The 20,759-nt window shown below is 58.9% G+C and overlaps 7 protein-coding genes across 7 annotated transcripts; 2 read left to right on the top strand and 5 right to left on the bottom strand.

Annotated features, from left to right (window-relative positions):
• Window positions 1-1,095: 1,095 nt before the first annotated feature.
• Window positions 1,096-6,186, bottom strand: PHSY_007097 (cell end marker Tea3; the record flags this gene model as incomplete). Its single annotated transcript, XM_012337692.1, has 1 exon — window positions 1,096-6,186. One exon carries the CDS (start codon window positions 6,184-6,186, stop codon window positions 1,096-1,098), a length of 5,091 nt encoding a protein of 1,696 aa, XP_012193082.1.
• A 213-nt stretch (window positions 6,187-6,399) lies between these two features.
• PHSY_007096 (cortical actin cytoskeleton protein asp1) lies at window positions 6,400-6,795 on the bottom strand (the record flags this gene model as incomplete). The annotated part of the gene is made up of 1 exon (XM_012337691.1): window positions 6,400-6,795. One exon carries the CDS (start codon window positions 6,793-6,795, stop codon window positions 6,400-6,402), a length of 396 nt encoding a protein of 131 aa, XP_012193081.1.
• A 519-nt stretch (window positions 6,796-7,314) lies between these two features.
• Window positions 7,315-7,620, bottom strand: PHSY_007095 (hypothetical protein; the record flags this gene model as incomplete). The annotated part of the gene is made up of 1 exon (XM_012337690.1): window positions 7,315-7,620. One exon carries the CDS (start codon window positions 7,618-7,620, stop codon window positions 7,315-7,317), a length of 306 nt encoding a protein of 101 aa, XP_012193080.1.
• A 207-nt stretch (window positions 7,621-7,827) lies between these two features.
• On the bottom strand, window positions 7,828-8,115 carry PHSY_007094 (hypothetical protein; the record flags this gene model as incomplete). Its single annotated transcript, XM_012337689.1, has 1 exon — window positions 7,828-8,115. One exon carries the CDS (start codon window positions 8,113-8,115, stop codon window positions 7,828-7,830), a length of 288 nt encoding a protein of 95 aa, XP_012193079.1.
• A 766-nt stretch (window positions 8,116-8,881) lies between these two features.
• On the top strand, window positions 8,882-11,996 carry PHSY_007093 (expressed protein; the record flags this gene model as incomplete). Its single annotated transcript, XM_012337688.1, has 4 exons — window positions 8,882-8,937; window positions 9,026-9,110; window positions 9,803-10,124; window positions 10,666-11,996. The coding sequence occupies 4 exons, from the start codon at window positions 8,882-8,884 to the stop codon at window positions 11,994-11,996; spliced, it is 1,794 nt and encodes a 597-aa protein (XP_012193078.1).
• Window positions 11,997-12,281: 285 nt separating this feature from the next.
• Window positions 12,282-13,313, bottom strand: PHSY_007092 (hypothetical protein; the record flags this gene model as incomplete). The annotated part of the gene is made up of 1 exon (XM_012337687.1): window positions 12,282-13,313. The coding sequence occupies one exon, from the start codon at window positions 13,311-13,313 to the stop codon at window positions 12,282-12,284; it is 1,032 nt and encodes a 343-aa protein (XP_012193077.1).
• A 707-nt stretch (window positions 13,314-14,020) lies between these two features.
• Window positions 14,021-20,754, top strand: PHSY_007091 (hypothetical protein; the record flags this gene model as incomplete). The annotated part of the gene is made up of 3 exons (XM_012337686.1): window positions 14,021-15,577; window positions 15,692-16,681; window positions 16,816-20,754. The coding sequence occupies 3 exons, from the start codon at window positions 14,021-14,023 to the stop codon at window positions 20,752-20,754; spliced, it is 6,486 nt and encodes a 2,161-aa protein (XP_012193076.1).
• Between the last annotated feature and the right edge of the window lie 5 nt (window positions 20,755-20,759).

Here is a 20,759-nt window from a genome sequence, read left to right as displayed (position 1 = left end):
CTGATGTGAGAGCTCGTGATCAAAGCTGGATCTGAGCGTTGGCTCTACGTGCAGATGCAAAGTCGATCGTGTCGTCGAGCGTCCGGTCCGTTTGGGTTCCTGAAGAAGCTCAGACGATCGTACGAGCAGAGATGCAGCCGTTTGGAGAGTGGTCAAGAGGTGAAGTGGTCGGAATGGTTCAAGGTTGAAGGGTGGTAGCAAGAGATCAAGAATGTGTACCACTCGAGCGGTCGCGAGGAATGTGTTGCATGTGCGAGCCAAGTTTCAGGGTTCGATGGGCCAAGATCGACTGACACCAAAGCTACAGCTCTGTGGCAGTTTGTGTGTCTCATTCTCATCCACCGATCTGCCACTGCACGACCCGCGCCACGCTCCAGTCAGAAAATCGACAAATTTCGATCCCAGCCAGAGAACACCGTGAGAACAGACCTCCTTTTCGTCGCTTTTTGCCTTGTTGGCAAGTTGACAGCTAGCCACCTGAGCTGCACTCCTAGCCGACGTTTGAAAAATCGGAATTCCTACCGCGCGCCCTGTCTGGCTGCCGCCCTCTCGAAACTCTACGGGTCACACCCGCCTTTTGCTTTAGGCGCCGGAACTCCTGTTCTCCAGTTTCAGCGCTGTGCACTCTTCACTCTGCGGACGGTGTCGAATGACCGCGCCCTGCAGGAGCGCCAACTTTCCAACATACCGTCGATTTTGCAAGGGCCGCAGTCTCACGCTTCACATCTCACTGACACGGCTCTCCTTGAACCACATAGACAGAGAATACGGGTCATCATATTCATTAAAAGGGCATCTGCACGAGACACTTCTGGTCCGCTTCGTTGCAGAAGCCAGAGAAAGAGAGAGAGTCGTAATTGTGGTACATGGGTGAGTCAAAGCAAAGGCGATGACCGAAATACAAACAGAAGAGGAATGAACAGGCCAAAAGTCGTGATATGCAGTCATCCTGCGAACACGGTCGGAAAAAGCTGGTCACCGCACCGGAAAGAAAGGAAAGGTGGTCGGCAGAACCTGCCGACGGTTGAAAAGGATGGTCCTGGGTCAGGGTCATAAGAAAAGTAGATAGTAGCAGCAGCAACGAGGGAGGAGCGATTACGCCCTTTTGGCATACGCTTCGGCGCTCGACAGCGGCGGCGAGGCCTGCAGTACCTCCTGAACTGCCGCATGCGCCGATTGACCAGCACCAGCTAGACCGTACGCATCCGCCTCTCCCAGCGAACGATCGCGTTCCCACTTGTCGAGCTCCGAAGCAATGCTACCGTACGCCATGCTGTCGCGCGCTCGCTCACCGCCGTCTTCGTGCGTCGACTCGATGCGCCCCAGAAGCAATTGGAACTTGTCGTCGAGCTCGTGCAGCCGTTGCTGCAGGCTGGCATTGTCTCGCTTCAGCTGCTCGTTGCTCGTGTGTGCAGCAGTGAGCGATCGAGACAACGCTGCCGAGTCTCCAGAGACGCTCGCCTCGTGTCCCTGCGAAAGCTGCTTGCGTGACTCGGCCAAGTTGGCCTGCAGTCGAGCCACCTCGGCTTCGAGCTCGCTCACCTTGCGACCCGAGTGTCCGCTGTCCGATGCGTCGCGCGTCTTGTCCAACGAACCGCGGTGTTGCTGCTGTTCGGCGACAAGCTGCGCCACCCTTCGCTCCAGCTCGCGGTTCTCGGCCGCGATCTCCTCGCTCTGATGCGTCACGTCGGCCAGGTGACTTCGCAGTGCCTCAATGTCGCGTGCTGCCTCTTCCGAGCGCGCACCGTCATCCGTGCTCGACCTTGCAGCGCCACCGTGCGAACGCAGCGTCGCCACCTCGTTCTGCAAGCTGGCGTTCTCGGTCTTGTACTTGGTCAGCTCGTCCTTCATCCTACGCAGCATCTTCTCAGTACCCTTGACAAACTGCACTGCCGTCTGGTAGTCGTTTTCGAGCTGCGCCATACGCTCCTTGTACGACGCTGTGGTCTCGGCAAGCTCGCGTTCTGCGTGCTGCGCGCGTCGCTCGGCTTCAGCGACGCTCGTGTTGTCAGCGGTGCCGCGGCTGGCGTTGAGCGAGGCGTGATGCTCGAGCTGCCGCGTGAGCTCTTCGACGCGGCTCTCCGAGTCTTGCAAGCGGTGCTCTGCTTCCTGCACTTCGCGTGCACGCGCATCGATCTCTTCTTCCAGCTCGCGGATGTGACGGTCTGCGTAGCCCGACTTGACGCTCAGCTCGTCGTCGTTGGGCACGCTCACGCCGCGCTCCGCCATGAACTGCTTGAGCAAGCTCGATTTGACCTGAGCAGCCTCGATGGCGCGGTTGCGATCGCGCAGCTCGAGATCCTTTGAGCTCGCAACGTCTTTGTGTCGCGCCGCTTCCTGCAACGCAACGGCAAGCTGACTTCGGAGAGCCGTGAGCTCCGAGCGAAGAGCGGTGTGCTGCTTCTCCATCGTCAAGTGGCGATCCTGCATGTCCTGCAGCGATGTCGAATGCTCGTCGGCCATCTGGCGTGCTTCCATGTGCAGCTGGCGCAGAGTTTCCGCCTCGTCCTCCAACGCCCTCATCTTGTCCTCGACGTGCTGGGGAACGGCGGTCGAGGCTCCGAGATCGCGTGTCGACGCCTGGTCCTTCTGGGCGAGAAGAGCAGCAAGACCGCTTGTGGCGGCCGTGCGGTGAACCTCGGCTTCCTGTCGATGCTGCGAGACGAGCGTCTCGAGCTCGACAGCCCGTGAGGCGTGATGAGAGGCCTCGCTCGACTTGGCCTCGAGCTGCGCCTTAAGATCAGAGATGGTCTGCTGGTGCTGTTGCAGCATGTCGCGCTGATCCTTGTGCAGTCGTTCGTACTCGCCAGCCCGCGTCGAGACGGACGCGTGAGCCGCCTGCAGCTGCGTCAGCGCTGCCAGGTGCGCGGCGACGTTGGCCTTGGCGTCTTCCAGTTGACTTTGCGAGTGCTCATGGTCGGCCTTGTGACGCGCTGCCAGCGACGAAAGCGTCGTGACCTGCTCGGTGTGTTCGCGCAGTGCGCTCTCGGTCGAGTAGCTGCGCTTCTGCAGCGACGAGAGCTCGTCGTACGCCTTCATCTGCGCAGCCTCGGCAGCCATGGCGCGCTTGGCCGTCTCGGAGAGCCTCTCCTCGGCGGCGCTACGGAACTGCTGCTCGAGCTTGGTCTGCTCACGAAGCGACGTGACCTGACGTTCGAGTTGAGCGCTTTCGCGAAGCGCATCGGCGAGCGACTTTTCGAGCTTGTTGGCACGTTCGCGGTCGAGGCGGCCCACCTCGTCGCCGTTGCCGGACTCGATGGCCGACAGCTTAGCACGGTAGTAAGCAGCCTCCTGCAATGCGGCAGAGCGGGCTCGGTCCGACTCAGCGTGGCGGTCCGCCTCTCCCTGCGCCTGCTGCGCGATGGTGGCCTTGGCGCCGGCAAGCTGAGCTTTGAGAGAGATGAGCGTCTTGAGCACGCGATCCTTGTCGCTGCCCTCGGCGCCGGTGTCGATGCCGTCCAGACTCAATCGCTCGGAGGACACGCTTTGGGTGTCGGTCATGGTGATGTCGCCGCTGTTGAGCTGATCTGGTTCCACGAAGCCCTTCTTGACTGCGAGAGCAAGTGCTGCTTTGTACCAAGCCTCGCGTTTGCGAAGCGCATCGACTTCGGCGGAAGCGGGTTGAGGCGACATGTATCCGTTGGTGACAGGCGGGCTGGTGGCGCGGCCATAGTGGAAACCGTCTTGTGGCGCAGTGGCGGGCGAGTCCATCTTGCTGACGACACCATTGATGCTTCGCATCGAGTTCATGTTGGTGGGCGAAAGTGCACCTCCTCCACGCAGATTCTCGATGGATCGCTGGCTGCGTGGTCCGCCGTACGGCGCCGGACCAGACCCAGGTGCAATGTTGGAGCCTGCACCCGGTCCGACTTGCTGAGCATAGGGATGAGGCTGGGTCTGCACAGGCACCTGCGTCTGCGCAGGTGGCTGGGCTTGTCGTTGCTGAATGCCCAAGGCAGCCGGCGCGGCGCCCAGCGAAGGCTCGCCGTTGACGGTGCCTTGCGGCAGTGGCTGCTGGAAAGGAGGCTGCGAATTTTGAAGCGAAGAAGCGGGAGCAGAAGGCTGGTTGAGACCCTGCTGTGGTACTTGCGTCTGCGGTTGCACTGGTCCGGAACCGGCGACGGCGCCTGGGGTCACCTGCGTCGGCTGCTGCTGTTGCGCAAAGGTCTGATTGACACCACGATCCGGCGACATTGGCGCGCCGTCTTGTGTGGGCTTGGATGTTGTGCGCGTGGTGGGCGAAACGGCTCTTTGACGTTCGTCTGCCTCTGAAACAGGTGACATTGGGCCGCGTGCCGATCCGTTGGGCCCTGGGATCTGTGAGGCGCCGACTGCCGCTGCTGCACCAGCAGCACCAGCCGCAGCACCAGCACTGGAAGGGAGATTGGTGCCAGGCGAGGTGATGTTGGACTTGGGAATCTGGGAACCAGCTGGATTCTTGATTTGAGAAGCATTGTCGGTAGGGTACTTGATCTTGGCCGTGTCGAGGACGTGCAAGGTAGCCGGATCGTCGGGCTTGGCGCCGGTGAAGCTCTCGCCACCGAGAACGACCACCTTGTTTTGGAAGGTGGACATGGCATGCCCGGATCGACCGCTGGGTGAGGGACCCATGTTGGCAAACATGTACCATCGCTGATTGGTGATCTTGAAGCTGGCAAGGTCTCCGAGATCCTTGCCGTCGACGCCACGACCGCCAAAGATATACATGACATCGTCGACGAGGCAGGCAGCGTGGCCTTCGCGGGGCACAGGAATGTAGCCGATGCACGAGAGCTCCTTCCATGTGGCTGCGATGATATCGTAGCACCACGTGTCGTTGTAGTGGTACTGGCCGTCGGTACCACCAAATACGTAGATTTTGTCCTTGTAGGTGACGCTGGCGTGTCCCGTACGCTTGGGCGGTGCATCGCCGTTGGACGTGAGACATTGCCAGGTGGGCGTCCCCTTGAGGCTGTTGAGATCGAAGCACCAGAGATCGTTCATGAAGGTGCCGTCGACCTGACCACCAAAGACGAAGAAGCGCGAGCCGACGATGGCTACGCTGTGACCGTACCTGCCGACAGGGCACGTCTCGGGACCATCGCCGGCTTTGACGCGGGTCCACTCTCGTGTGCTGAGGTTGAGCAGGTAAAGTCCCTCGTCCTGCTTGTCGTCAGCACGCACCTTGGTGTCGCCGCCCCAGAGGATGAGGACGTTGGAGACGAGGACGGTGGCGTGGCCGACTCGCGGAGGCGGGATCTCGCCTGTGGTCTGTACGAGGGTTGCGCTGGCGTAGAGCTGGTTGGCGTCGACACCGGGCGGCGAATTAGGCGTCTGCGAGACGAGCTTGTCGACGTAGATGGTGTAGAGGTCGTTCTTGACGCTTTCACGGACGAGACCTCCGAAAAGGTAGAGCTCGCCGGTGGTGCTGGCTGTCTGATTGACGGCATGGCCGTAGCGTGGGAAGGGGAAGGGGCTGAGTGCACCTGGAGGTGCTTGGCGGGACTCGTCGAGGAACTTGGGGGGGTTCATGGCGAGGCCGCGCTGACTCCATGGATACACGACCGACTGAGAGCGACCCTTGTCACCGACAGGCTGTCCAGGAGCATTGGAGTTGGAAAGAGGAGGCCCGGCGTTCGGTCCAGATGAGGCGGGTGGCAGACCGGAGACGCTGCCGTTGGGTGGACTACCCATCGCTCCCAGACCAAAATTCGATGCAGGGCCAGGCGCAGCGTTGATCGGACCGCCCTGCTCGCTCACTTTGCGCGAACGAAGGGAATGCTGACCGGGCGCGGGGATACCTGAGCTCATGCCATCGGGGCGAGGTGCGGGTCCACCAAAACGAAAGCCGGAAGCGGCTCCGAGAGGACCCGTGGTGGGGGTAGGGATGCCCGAAGGAGCGGGTTGGCCAGGCTGAGGGGCAAAGCCGCTGCCCATGGGAGCGCTGCCGATGGGGCCTGACAAGGAACCTTTGTTCTGAATGTGAGAGCCGATAGGTGTAGGGATGCCCGAGTATGGCGACTGTTGCTGCTGCTGTTGTTGAAACGTTTGTGGAGGCTTGGCCGACGAGTCCGTCGGGGGTGACATGGAGGAGTTGCTGTCGCCATTTGTGGGATTCGCGGACTGGACCTGAGAACCGGTTTGCTTTTCCTTTTCCTTGTCCTTGTCCTTGTCCTTATCGGACTTCTTCTTGCCGAAGATGGCCATGGTCGCTATGTGGGGATGAAAGTTCCGCTTATGAATGCGACGCTGATTGTACCGTACTGGTGGAGGTCAAGGCCTTGTGTCGAAGCTTGCGTCGAGCCAGCCTGTCTGGCTTCGGCTTGGTCTGGATGGCTTCTGCGTATGGAAGTGAGAAGCTGAAGACGGATGGCAGCAAAAAGATGCGAAACCGGGCAAGGCCGAGAGGTGCCAAAGTAATCACTCCTCGATGGAGATGGTGGGATGAAGGGTGGGTCGTAACGGTCGTACTGGAGAGGGAGAAGTCGAAGATGAGGTGATGGTGGTGGATGGATGGTGGGTGACGGTGAAAGTGGAGCGGTGCACAGGCACGATGCGTGCGATGCCAAACCATGCACACACGCGGAGAGGAGAGAGCGGGAAGAGGAAAAAGTCGCGAAATCGGGTTGAGCAACGACGCACAAAATCGGAAATCGTCTCTGCGAAGCTCGAGCCTAAAATTGAAAAGGCGGCAGGGCGCAAGGGTCGTGAGAAGCGTTCCGCTTCCCGAACGGCGCAGCCCCGCTTCCACAATGTATGCCTTCTTCCATCACACACAGACAGCTCACACGGATCGACGTCGACAATCACGAACATTGATAGCGGTGCTGACAGAGGGGGATGAATGGCAGAACTGCGGTCGTCGAATTGTTGGGAGAAGAAGAGGGGTATGTCCAGAACGATGTTCGAAAGGGGCCAGCCAGACCACGAAGCTTCTACAGAGCACCGCTTACTGTATGCGTGCTGCCCGGGCACGAGGCGCACGAAAGGACGGCGTCGGACTCGAGAAAAGCCAAGCTATAATAAACTTCTACATTCGACACACTGAGACATATTTAGGCGTTTGACATCCAGCCGCCCGCGCACAGACGCACGCGCCGCGGTTGTTTATTTATTTAGAACACTCGGTCGCCGCGACCTAACAACGCTTTTTGCTTCCGACTCGACCTTTCGGCAGGAGAGCAACTGCGATGACAGACAGCATGAGTCTTTTGCTCGTCCGACTGTGTTGCTCGTAGAGGAGAATGGAGTTTGTGAATTCTATTGTTCGTGTGGGTATCAAGGTCGAATGAATCTACAGCCTTTTGCCTCCTGTCCTCGGAGCAGAATGCAGAGTTAGGACCGCATTGCTCGCCCAAGGCTGACTTCCGCTTGCGCAATCCAACTATCCACTCGAACGCCGACTGTGTTCTTCAGGCCGTCGCGCAGTATCGACGTCGATGCGGTGTCGTGCTGGCTCGATGGAGTGTCCAGGAAGATCTGTATGCCGTTCCATGCTGTGAACCAGAGGCAGGCCTTTGTGACGCCGAGACAGGCGCCTGCCAGCGTCTGTGACGGAGTGTGAACACCCAATCTGACCCGCGACCACATGACGAGCACAGGCGCCACCACTCCAATCAGCGCGATCCACACGCGCGTCATGCTGTCTAGGCTCGCCGGTCCTCCCAAAGTGGAGCTAGAGTCCAAGGATAACGACGGATGTAGAGGTAGCAAGAGCGACGAGAGAAAGATGTAGGTGCCCATGAACGAGATGGTGCTGCGATCGCGACGAATGCCGATGAGAAGCACAGATGAGAAGGAGTCAGATTGGGCTGGTAACATTGGCTCGAGCATATCTGCCATCTATACTTACGCGCTGTGCGTCGAGGGCATTCCGCTCGTCTTCTTGACTCTGGATCCTGGCGGTCGAGGCTGTTTGATGACGCGCTTGAGACCTTTGGCGCTGAAACTTGTCGCCAAGCTGCCGACTGTGAAGTAGAGGGCATGGCAAGTACGTAGGTGCAGGATGCCTATTGCTGTCGCCGTCGTCACGATCCCCTGCGTGTGCTTGAGCAGCCAGAGCCCCGTCGACAGTTCGTTCCGCGTCTGCGGCTCGTTGCCGTTGGATCGAGTGCTCTTGTATCGTCCCTCCGCCATAGTGGATCCGGTTCGCTCGAGCGAACGTATGCGGCGATGGTTACCGACCAGCACGTTGCTGGTGGTCCGACTCCAAGGTTGCAAAATCGGCCGTCAGGAACAAGACGTCATACAGCGGACACGAGTTCGGTGGAGGGAGAATTCATCGTGGCAGGATCGATCTCACAGCCCAATCTTGGTTTCTTTGGGCTTAACATCTTGACGGCAACAAGGTCCGTACTTTTGCAACCGCCATTTTTGCCGTCATTTTTTGAGGATCAACAGTAAGACTCTTTTGCTCACGACATCTCGGCCCTCGTATCGAGTCATCAATCTCTACCCGTGAAGATGTTCGTAGTAAGTAATCGAGCTGATCTCACCTTCGCTGCCGCAGCCTCTCGCCCCAGACACGACGAAAAGCGCACTTGCTCTTTGCGATCACAGCGCGCGGCAACAGCATAGGATGAAAGCAACGATCACGCTTGACGACGATGCCAGCGAGCAAGAAAAGGCAGAGGCAAGAGCAAGAGAGCGAGGCGCGAGCCTGGCGCCGACTCGCACCGTCTGTCGCGTCGATGGCATGGCTGGACTGGACTGCCTGCAGAGCCGAGCCGAGCCTGTCCGTTCCTTCTTTTTTTCTTTTCAAGAAGCGAGGCTTCTCGTCTCGGAAACTCCGACCGGAACACTGACCGACTGCCTCGGATCTGCATTCGAAATTTCAGGCTGTCGGTTCCAGATCTGCAACCAACACGGGTGGCGCTTCAGCGGGTGAACAGCTCGGATCGCGATGCACACGCCGTGTCGTACGCCTGCTGCAGGCGCCGAGTCCTTTTTGGGTACGAAGTTCGTACAATGGTCCAAAGTTCCTTGGGCTACTGCACGCCAGTCGATAGCGCCGTCTGCCTGCGCAAAAAGCGAGGTCTACTTCTAGGACCAACAATCGATCCTTGTCAATCCGTAGCAACCGAAAACGCTTCGTGCGACGACGGTCGATGTTTACTGTATGTGTACAGCAGGTACATTGTACACGGTAGAGTCTTCCCCGCTTGACGCCTCACTCAGTGCTGCTGCAAGACGTCAGCTGTGCAACCAACGACGGCTTTGCAAGCGCCAGCGAAGGGATGCTCGTGTACAGTGTACAGCGTGCACGATGCAAGACGTCTCGATGCTGTGCGCTAGGGTGCTGCGCCCGCAAACTGGCTGTTGCAGCTGGGGAAAACCCCTCGCCTAAATGGATTGTTGATGCATGCAAGGATCTACACAATAGAGTTGCAGATCCCTTGACCCGCCTCGTCGGGCTGTTCTTGGCCCTTTTTTCAGTACCCCTCTCCGTCTTCTCGTTCCCCGCAGGGCGCCTCGCTCCTGGTCATCCTCTGCATCGCTACAATATACGCCCGACTGTGCCCAGCAACCGTGGTTCGCAGTCAGCAAACCTCTGTCACATTGCCCTCGTGGCCGTTCTTCTTCATGCACCCTGTCGATCCTGTGGCCGGTCTTGCGCCTTGATTCTGTGCCCCTCTCTCCTCGTAATCCGTCCATCCGTGACCACCAATCCCATCCATCCTCACCACCATCACCATCGTTTCTTCACCTGCTCGCCCCTCCCCTTCCTCCCTGCGCCACTCGTCCCGACCCTTCACGTTCTTTTCGACCTCTTGACGACACTCCTTTGAATCTCTAAACCAACGCTGTTCCTCTACACTTTCAGGTCAACACAGTTTCAGCCCAAAACATTCGTACCTCTGCCGCCCGCAATCTCATTGCCCTCATCCGCACTATCCAGACAATGGTCGGTGTCAAGAAGCTCTCGGCCCTAGCCGCCGTCTCTGCGATGGCAGTATCTGGCGTCGCCGCCTCTCTGCAACCAGCGGATGCCTCACATGCACACCATCGGCTCTCGCACCGCGATCTTGCAGACAGACAGCTGCACGGCCAACAACCTCCCTCCATGGTCAAAGTGCAGAAGCGTCTTGTGCACGCGATCGGCGACGGCCTGGGTGGCATCATTGGCGGTCTCGGAAAAGATCTTGGTACGTAGTCCAGTTCGTGGCCTCTAGCTCTTATCGCAGCCTGTGCTTGCGGTTGAGCGCTGCATCAAACCTTTCTGGTCGAGCCTCCCCCAATCGTACATCCCAAAATTCCCTTGAGAGATGCTTGCGAGATCATAACAAACTCCCGTCACACTCATCCTAACCCTGAATCTCCCCCACCTTCGTCCACACTCTTTCCTCTGCTCTCATCCTCTTCATCCTCTTTGCTTCCTCCCACTCTTCTCCCTCGATTCTGCACATGCCCACTCTCACTTCATCTTTCGACGCCTTCAAACACCCTCCCATCCCAACAAAACACGCTCTTCAATACAGAACGTCGCGGAATCGTCGGTGACGTCCTCGGTGCTGGTGATTATCCTTCTCCTCCCTCCCGCTTTCAAAAATTGCCGGCTGCTCTTCTCTCCCCCCCAACCCAACCCAAATCTGTTCTACCATCACCATCGTCGCTGCTCATTCGGACCCGGACACGCGAACGCTGACACCATCGCTGCTTCTTTCCCCTAACAATTGACCTTGACAGGTGGCCAAAATCAAGGTGGAGCCCCTCCATCGTCGGGCGCCTCCAGCGCTGCCCCTCCTGCATCTACGTCGAGAGCCCCAGCAAGCCAAGCAAGGCCATCGTCCAACAATGCTCCTGCATCGTCAAGACCTGCCGCCTCTAACAGCCCAGCACCTGCACCTGCCAGCAGCCGACCAGCGAACAACGCCCAAGCTAGTAACAATAGCCGTCCCAGCTCGGCCGCGTCGACGACCAACAACAACAACAACAACAACAGCAACAGCAGTAACACCAACCAGAACTCGAACGCCAATCAGAACGCCAACAACAGGGGATCTGCGCAACAGCAGCAGGCGGCCGCCAGTGCCACACCTGCTGCTTCGGCGAACAGCAATGCTGCCAATTCGGCCGCGGCCGCCGCATCGGCGTCGGCGTCAGCTGCTGCCGCGAGTGCTGTATCTGCCGCTGCTGCATCTCAGAGCGCCGACGGTGCCGCTGCTAGTGCTGCGGCCGCGACGATGAATGGGTCCGCCGCAAACGCGGCTGCCTCTGCCACTGCTACCAATGCCAGCTCCGCCAAGAGCAGCAACTCTTCGAGTGGCAGCGATGGCACTACCAAGGTCGTTGTGCCAATCGTCGTGATCGCTGCTTCGGTAGCCGTTATTGCCATTGCGTGGACGTTGATCCGACGCATTCGAAACCGCAATGCGGAGCGATACGATCCGCGCATGCAGCCCGTCGAAAGCAGCTACCACCACCGCAGCATGGTCGGTCCCCCTCTTGCGGCTGGCGGTGCTGCTCTTGCCGTCGGTGGAGCTGCTACTGGCTACGCAGGTCGTCGCGAGAGCTACGATTCGTTCGAAGCCGGACGACCGATGAGCACGCTGACGGAAGAAGAGGGTGACTTTTCGGGCGTCCAACCGCCCATGCAGGAGGTCGCACCGTATGCCGCCGTTGGCTCTGCTCACGGTGGTTCCGCAACTCGTCTCCGAAACTACGGATCTGCTCGCGGTGGTAAGGGCGACGGAGACTTCCCACCTGCCCACCGCATCACCGACAGCATGTACGTCGACGACTATGTCGGACCCATCCCTGCCGGTGGAGCTGTCACACCGTTCAGCGACGAACACGGTGCCTACGACGTCAACTACTACGACGGCTCTTCCACCATGGCATACAACAACCCTGCGACCAAGGGTATGGATGCAGCGGGCACCAACGGTGCCGGTCGACCTTACTCGCCCTACGCGGATCTGCAGCGTGGCGAAACCGATGGAGAGCACTTTGATTATGATCGCGCTTCGTCGTCTCGTCGCGACCCATTTGCTGATTCCAAGCGTTGGTCCGGCTAAGGCTCCTCTTGCTTCCATCTGACTTTCGTTCCTTCTCCTCTTGATACCATGTTCTCGTTTGATCACTCGTTCGTGTACTTTTTGCTTGCTTCGTCTTCTATCGCAGTCCTTCAGCCCGAAGCCGGCCGGAGCGTCCGCTCGTTTTCCTTAACATTGTCGCAATCGCAGTCACCAGTTCGCGCTGAAAAAGACCTGCGTGAGTCCTATCGTGGAGTGTTTAGTGGTTCAGCGTGTGGTTGAATGGCAGGATAAAAGTACAAATATGCGATGTGGGTCGACGCCCGACTAGACTTGAAATTGCTTGGGATCCATGCTCAGCTTGCACAACCTCGCGATGAGCCCACCCAGCTGCACCACCGTCGCCACACCCTCCAAGATCTTCATATGCGTCCAGCCGATCTCCTTGATAAACTCCAACTTGGTCGCCTCCGGAATGCCATCCAGCGTCTTGACCACCCTGAACAGCGTCGTGACAATATCCACCGCTGCATAACCCTTACCCCAGATCTCATCTAGCTTCTCCATGGCTTCGTCCACATCGCCCTTCTTGCAGGCCAACAGCAAGGTTCGGATGAGAAAGGGATGTGGTTGGTCGCACACCTTGAACACGTTGTCCGGGCTGACGAAGCCCAAGCCTGTCCAGGTGGATTGAAGGTTGTTGATCGCCTGACGCATGTCACCCTCGGTGGTGAAGATGATGGCGGCCAGGCCTTCGTCCGAATATTCGACCTTTTCCATCTCGCAGATCTCCAGCAATCGCTTCAGGATCTGTTCGTCTCTGACCTTGCCGTATCGCAGAATGGCGCAACGTGATTGAATGGGTTCGATGATCTTGTTGCTCTGGTTGCAGGCGAAGCAAAACCTGGTGGTGTTGGAGTAGATCTCCATGGTCCTTCTCAACGCCTGCTGGGCAGCGGGTGTCATGCTATCGGCCTCGTCGAGGATGATGATCTTGTGTCTTCCAGGTGGGAGCGACACCTTTTTCTGTGCAAACGTCTTGATCTTGTTGCGAACCACGTCGACACCTCGTTCGTCGGATGCGTTGAGTTCGAGCACACCTTCCTTGTAAGCATCGCCAAGGAGAGCGCGTGCGAGGCAGAGAACGGAGGTGGTCTTGCCGATACCAGGAAGACCCGAGATGAGCAGGTGCGGACAGTTGCCGTCCTTCTGGATCACCTTGAGCCGATCGATGGTGTCTTTGTTGCCGACCACATCGTCGAGTCGCAGCGGACGGTACTTTTCTACCCATGGAAGCTCGTAGCCTGTTGTGACGGTGGCTGCGCCAGGAGCAGCCGATGATCCGGACGTCTGTGTCATCGTCGTTGCCGTCGTAGGGATATGTGTAGTAATGGGATGCGGCGGAGGATGATTAATCAGCAGCGGCCAATCCGACAATGGCAGTGGCACGCACTCGGAAGGTTGAGGTCTTGGTTGAGGGCCAGCGTGCGTGAAGCAGGTGGACTGACGAGACGACAAGGCAAAGAACTGGGTTGGAGATGGTGCTGTCGGAAGCCGTGGGAAGATGAGGAGCGTGACGAGCGACGCAACATAGTGGAGCTGCCACACTTTGCGAATGAAAGAAAGACACACACACACACACACTTACAAACCAACTTTCGCCAAAGCGCTCTGCTGCCCTGCTTTTTGCCCAGCTGAGTCGCGTGTCGCGTTGAGTGGAACGTCCGAAATCAACGTGCTTGCTGAGCAGTCAACTGACACACAGAGCAGACGGCGCTTCCTCCGTCACTGCCGTACTGCGGTGAGAAAGACTAAAATTGTTTTAATGGAGCTCGACTGCATTGCGCTTGGACCCTGGCAAATTCTGGCTTTGCTGGCTTCATCGATTCTCAACCATCTATCTCATCACCTTCGTTTGTCGGAATGCTCGCTTCTCACATCCGGATGCTTGTCGCTGAACACATGTCGCGGCCGGAAGCATTGGCATCCACCAACTTTCACACGCTCGTCTCTCTCTCCGATCGAGCTGGATGTGATCAGCACGATTCAGCCAACACCACGTCGACATGCCATCAGCCACTCGTGCAGCGCGCACCAAAAAGGAGGTCGACGACATCGACCTCTCCTTCCTTGAAGAAGATGAGGACATTCTCGCACTTCAACGAAGAGCGGCCTCCAAAGGCAAGGCCAAGGCAGCACCGTCTGCAAGCTCAAGGAGGACAGCCGCCGGTGCTACGGGCCCACGCTCGATGAGTGCAAGCGGTTCAAGGGCAACAAGAGGCAATCTTCGTCGAGCCGATGACGAAGATGACGATCAGGACGAGCAAAGCGACGACGACCTGGACATTGACGACATCATCGCTTCCATGAACGGAGGAAATCGGAGCGTCGGCTCAAGAGGGAAGAATGCTTCCAAGGCCAAGACCAGCGCACCACCTCGTCCCAGCACCAGGATCAATTCGACTCGGTCCCAGACACTCGCCGTTAGGACAAGTGGCCGTCGAGCGCCACCGCGTCAATGCCTTGTCCCGCTTTCAAATGCTGCCGACAGTGACTCCGACCTAGATGACGGCGAAGTTAGCGGCCAGAACAGCGATGACTTGCAAGAAGAGCTCGACGATCTCAACGACGAATTGGACGACGATGACGGCGTTCCCCGCCGCTCGACTCGTCGCACTCAGGAGAAGGGCAAAGCACGAGCGTCTAGTACGCCTGCCAAATCCTCATCCCGTACGGCCACCAAGGCGCTCACTCGCTTCATCGTCGACGATGACAGCGACGACGACGACGACGACTTCGGAAAACGTGCCCAAAAGAACCGGGCAGGTCGCACATCCAAGCGCGACAGCAAACGTCGATCACGTACAGAGCAATACGAGGACAAAGACGAGGACGAGAACGACGATTCGGACGGCGAGGCAGAGGTCGATGATCAAGATGAGGAGGAGGATGAGCTCGAGGAATCCGATGCCGATTATGGACCGAAGCGCAAAACCTCCACCGCATCCAGATCCGCGCCCAAGCGTCAGCGCCTCACCAAGGCGAGCTCAAAGCCCCGCGGGCGGCCACGCCGCAAAACAACGGTCACAAGTACGCGGCGTAAGCCTGTGCACCCACAAAAGATGCGTTTCGCATTGCAGAGCGATCTTCCAGTGCCTCATATCGACCCGCCCACGTCCGCCGAGGTACCCGTAATCGAGATCGACCAATCTGCTCTTCCTGACGACCTCACCGTCGTCCCCACCCTCGACGACATCGAGCCGATTTACAGTCCTTCGGAGCTTTCCGACGTTCGTGACGACGACGGCGATGACGATGACGATGTCGAGGTGATCACAGATGCCGAATCCGATTCATCGGTCGAGGAAGCAGAGCCGTATCAGGCTCCAGAAGCACCCATCGACAAGCACTGGCCCGCATGCAAGCGCTGCAATGACGGTCCCGCTCTGCCTCTCTACAACAAGGCGCTCTCGCAGCTCAAACGAGCCACCAAACGCGAAGCCAACAGGCTCCGCAACAGATCGCCCGAGCGCGTCGACTCTCGCGGCCGTTTGCGCAAGAACATCATCGACGACTCGTGGGGCAAGCTGACCGCGGTCCAGGCCGCCGAGGAGTGGATCGAGGTGCTCGAGGATCGTGGAGGTTGGTTCGAATGCCAGACCTGCTCCGTCTCTTGGCACTGGGGCTGCCTTCCACAAGACACACAAAAGGCCATCCTCGTCGGCATCAATCAATAGGCTGCTCGGCGCCATCGATCCGTCTTCGGTGAATCGGCACCCGCGCCTTCACCTGTCCGCTACATTGACATCGACGAAGTCGTCGATACAGAATCCTGCCCCGACTGCGTAGGCTATGCTTCGTACTGTACGTTGTGCAAGTCCAACGTCAGCGGCGAGCGCTCGGTTCAGGAGCAGCTCAGCTTCAGTAGCGAAATGCTCGAGCAGTACCCGGATCCACCAGCCGAGCTCACAGCCTCGAGGATGTTCCGCTGCAAGCGATGCTCCCGCGCTACGCATTACGAGTGCCTAGCTCGTTCGCAGACCGATGGCGATCGTTCCCGCGACCACACTGCCGAGTCTGTTCAAGAAGCGGGCTGGCTATGCACCGACTGCCAACGTTGGCCTGCAGTTGACCAGATCATTGCTTGGCGCCAGCTCGATCGTCGTCTATGGAATGACGAGGAGGCCAAGCGTGCCGATTACGCGACGCTCTCGCCACGTGAGAGTCTGCCGCGAGAGTACCTCGTCGAGTTCAAGGACAAGTCGTTCCGCGAGACAGAGTGGGTCCCACACGACTGGCTGCGCATCCTGCACCAGACTCTACTCCACCACTTCCTGGCCAAGGGCAGTCGCCTCGAACTTGAGCCTGCCGAGCTCATCGAGTCGGCCTCGGCCTTGAACAGCGCGCGCCGCAACCGTGCCTCGCTTGCTCTCGGCGGTGGTCGCGCGCTGCCATCCACGCCCGTCCGCACACAATCGGTCAAGAAGACGCTCAAGGTGGACGAGACGGGCGAGGTCGACGTTGGCCCGCCTGGTCCTGTGCCTGACGCTCAGCGTCGCATCCCCAAACCGTGGAAGACGCCGGACCGCATCTTGGCGGTCAAGTACTACTTTTCCGTCCAGAAGGAGGGCGACGACGAAGACGAGATCGGCGGCAACATCATCGACTCGGACGTGGTTCACCTCGACAAGCTGGAGCCTTCGGACTACCTCCGCAGCTGGATGCACGTAGCAAAATTTCTCGTCAAGTGGCAAGACCAGCCATACGAGGGCTCCACCTGGGAAGAGCCTCCTACGCGACGCAAGCAGTCCGACATCTACTACGAAACTCAGGAAGCCTACCGCGCCTCCTCGTTGCACAGAAAGTCACCTTCCCTGCTCTGACTGCCGAAGAGAAGCGTGCGAAGCGGGAGCGCCGCCTCGCTAAATCCGGTTCTCGCTTCCGAGCGCTGGACGATCAGGCGCACTGCATCGAAGGTGGCGACCTTATCGACTTCCAGCTGGAAGGTGTCAACTGGCTTCGCTACGGCTGGTATCACGAAAAACCAGGCATCCTCGCCGATGAGATGGGTCTCGGAAAGACGGTGCAGATCATCACCTTCCTGGCTTCCATCTGGAAGGAAGGCAGAGCCGGACCTTTCCTTGTGGTGGTGCCAAACTCAACGCTCCCAAACTGGATGCGCGAGTTCGAAAAGTGGATGCCGCAGTTTCGCGTCGTGCCCTTCTGGGGCGAGGGTGAGGCGCGAGACATGATCTCGCGCTACGAATTCTTCCATTCCAAAAAGACGCTCGACAAGACCGGCGGATCCATTCGGCCCATCAAATTTCACGTCGTCGTCGCTGCCGAAGTCACGGTCCGACTCGATTCCCTCCCCCTGCGAAAGGTGGAGAGCTGGGACGTGATCATTGTCGATGAAGGCCAGAATCTGAAATCCGGCAAGTCGCTGTTGCTGAAGCGGCTCAACGAGCTTCACGCCGAGCATCGCATCATCATGACGGGTACCCCGCTCAACAACAACGTTGCCGAGCTCTTCAACCTGCTCAACTGGCTGGAGCCTGGGGGCCAGTGGAAGGACGTCAAGGCTCTCGAGGCCGAATACAGCGTGCTCAAGCCTGAAGTGACTGAGGAGTTGCAGAAGCGTCTGAGGCCATACTTCCTGCGTCGTCTCAAGAAGGAGGTACTGGATCTGCCGCTCAAGATCGAACTCATCGTGCCAACGTCGTTGCGCCCGATCCAAAAGCGTATCTATCGCTCCATCCTCGAATCCAACATCGAAGACATCCAGGCCCTCTCAGCATCTCGCGAGACGGGCGCCAGGAAGGGCAAAAAGTCGATGATCGCCAACCTCAACAACACCCTGATGCAGCTGCGCAAGTGTATCCAGCATCCTTACCTCATTGCGCCGGATCTCGAGACACGCGAGGGCGAAGAGAACTACGAGGCGACGTGGGAGCACCAGCGATTGATCGATGCCAGCGCCAAGCTGTCGCTCCTGCAAAGGCTGCTCCCTAAGCTCAAAGCTGAGGGTCACCGTATCTTGCTCTTTTCGCAGTTCGTCATCAACCTGGACATCGTCGAGGTCTTTTTGCGCGGAGAGGGGTACAAGTTTCTCCGTCTCGACGGTGAGATTGGCCAGAAGCAGCGTCAAAAGGGCATCGACGCGTTCAACGCGCCGGATTCGCCCTACTTCATCTACATGATCAGCACACGCGCCGGTGGTGTCGGCATCAATCTTGCCACTGCGGACACGGTCATCATCATGGACCCCGATTGGAACCCGCACGTCGACATGCAGGCCATTGCCCGAGCTCACCGAATCGGACAGACCAAGAAGCTGCTCGTCTTTACGCTCATGTGCAAAGCAACTGCCGAGGAGAGGATCATCCAAGCCGCCAAGCGCAAGATGATGCTGGACCACCTCATCGTTCAGAACCTCGACAAGGAGGACGAGACACCGGTCGAGCTCGAGTCCATCCTCAAATTCGGTTCACAAGCCCTATTTGCCGAAGGCGGCACGGAAGAGTCGGAGCGCGACGTCCGCTATTCCGACGAGGATCTCGATTCGCTCCTACGTCGTCGCGAGGATGCTGTCGAGGATGACGACAAGATCCACGAGGTCGACGCCGAGCAGGGAGGCGGACCGAAGGAGACATTCTCCTTTGCTCGAGTCTGGGAGAGCGATCGATCTGAAGCGAATGCCGACGGTGTTGCGCCTACGACGGTGGTTGACGATGATTTCTGGGCCGATCTGCTGGAGAAGCACCGCGAAGATGCCGCCGAGCGTGCTGCCGAGGCGCACGAGAGGGAGACGCAGGAGAAGCGCGCGTCGCGTCGAGACCGCATCAAGGCCATGCTCGCCGAGGACGAAAGAGCAGAAGCATCCTCTGTGCCAGCTAAACGAGGTCCTGGCCGTCCAAAGAAGGTGCCCAAGCCTGTCGTCGACGAGGACTTTACCGTCGTGGATGAACCCAGCGACGACGAAGATCACGAGCTCATCGATGCCGTGTTGGCGGAGGACGAGATGCTTCCTGCCGTGCAGGCTTTGCGAAAGCGGCAGATCAAGTCATCCAACGCTGCCATCGCCGCCGCTGCGGCTGCCGCCGCGGCCGCAGCAAAGGCCACTGCACCCGTGCCGGCGCCTTCGGTTCCGGCGGACCCGACTGCGCTTTACGCTGCTTCGACTTCGGCTGCAAGTGCTTTGTCTGCGCCTACCGTTGCCGCCATGAAAGCACGTCCTGCTACTGCTGCACATGCGGCCAAGCCTGCTAAAGCAAAGAAAACCGCTGCTGCGGCTGCTTTGGCAGCAAGCAAGAAGAGCAACCCTTCCGCGCCTAGCTTTGCATCGTTGCAACGAGACCTGATCGCCGAGCACCGCCTGCCCCGCCCGGCGCCACTCGGTGACCTCGATCTCTCGTTGCCAATCAGCGAAGTGCGACCGGGTCATCTGGCGGCAATGCGCAGGGTGATGCTTTCGATGCTGCACGACAGCGACTTTGCGCTCGAAATTGCGGATCGGTCCCAGAGCAATGCAGTGCCACAGCTTTCTCCGCCGCACATGCGATTCCAGCTGACGGACACGCACATCAACTACTACATGCAGTCGTTCAACGCGCCACGAACCCTTTTCGAAGCAGCGTTCAGCATCATCGCAGAGGAGAATGTACCGGCAGAAATCTTGGCGCTACCGCACGGTGGTGCGATCGCTCTGGATTGGAGGCGCATCCAGGAGCTTTTATTGAGAACGGCGACGTACATGGTTATGGCACTTCGCCGACCCAAGAGTCAGCAGCCGTGGGCGCGTGCTATAGCGATGTGGAATAAGTCGCAAGCAGGCCGGCCAGCAGCGGCAGTGATTGACGTTGCCGACTCGCCCGAGGCGGCCACACAGTCACTGCCTCCGCCAGCGCCGACGACTCCCGGCGCGGCCGTTGATGTGTTGAGGGACTCAGCGCGGCGCGAGGCTTGGGTGGCTGCTGTGGCTGCTCATGGCGATGCTGATTTGACCAAGGTCGCTCAGCTCGTCAATGCGAATCCGCTGTCTACGCCGTCGCCGAATCTGGTGCTGATGATGCAGAACTTTATGGATGGCAAGGGCGCCAAGCCGGCATATGGACCCTCGAAGCTCTCGATCCGTGCGGGGACGAGGTCGGACGTCTTTGTCGATCCAGACGTCATGCCACCGCCGACGTCGACCGTGTCTGCGAGGAGCGCAGGGCTTTCGACGTCGACCCAATCACCTTCACAGGCACGACCGAACCGTGTCGCTGCTGCGCTGTCGCGACTGTCCGCCTTCTCGGGCGGCAGTCCGGCTCGTATCGACGTATCAAAGAAGGAGCTCAGCAAGCTGAATGTCGACGTTGCGGTCAACTTCCGCAAAGTAGGGCGTCCAAAGTCTTCGAGAAGCAGCATCGGTGGTGGCTCGCCACGCTCGTCCATAGGACCCTCGCCGTCGCCCTCACTGCACGGCATGCGAGGCGACAGCTTCCCACCGCCTGGCAGCCTCGATGGTGACTCGGAGGCGATGCACGACGAGTCGTTCGTCATCTCGGACCAGACGTGCATCATCGGCGGTGGACCGTTTCACTACCTTAACCGGTGCCCGGAGATGGAGGATGTGACGAGAGCAAGCACGCGGTGGTTCCAGCTGTGCGAGCAGCTGAGGATCCTGGCGGCGAGGGGTAGGACGGATGGCGATCCGGATGTGGCGACCATCAAGACGACGATCAAGGTCATGGCGAGGAAGCTGAATGGGTTGAGGAGTCGGAGGAGGTTGGGACCGCTGGTGCCGCCGTTTGCGTGAAAGTC

Source organism: Pseudozyma hubeiensis (genome assembly GCF_000403515.1).
Source record: "Pseudozyma hubeiensis SY62 DNA, scaffold: PHS68, whole genome shotgun sequence".
NCBI classification, from domain to species: domain Eukaryota; kingdom Fungi; phylum Basidiomycota; class Ustilaginomycetes; order Ustilaginales; family Ustilaginaceae; genus Pseudozyma; species Pseudozyma hubeiensis.
Note: the sequence above shows the minus strand (reverse complement) of the source record. Positions and strands in the feature narration are given on the sequence as shown.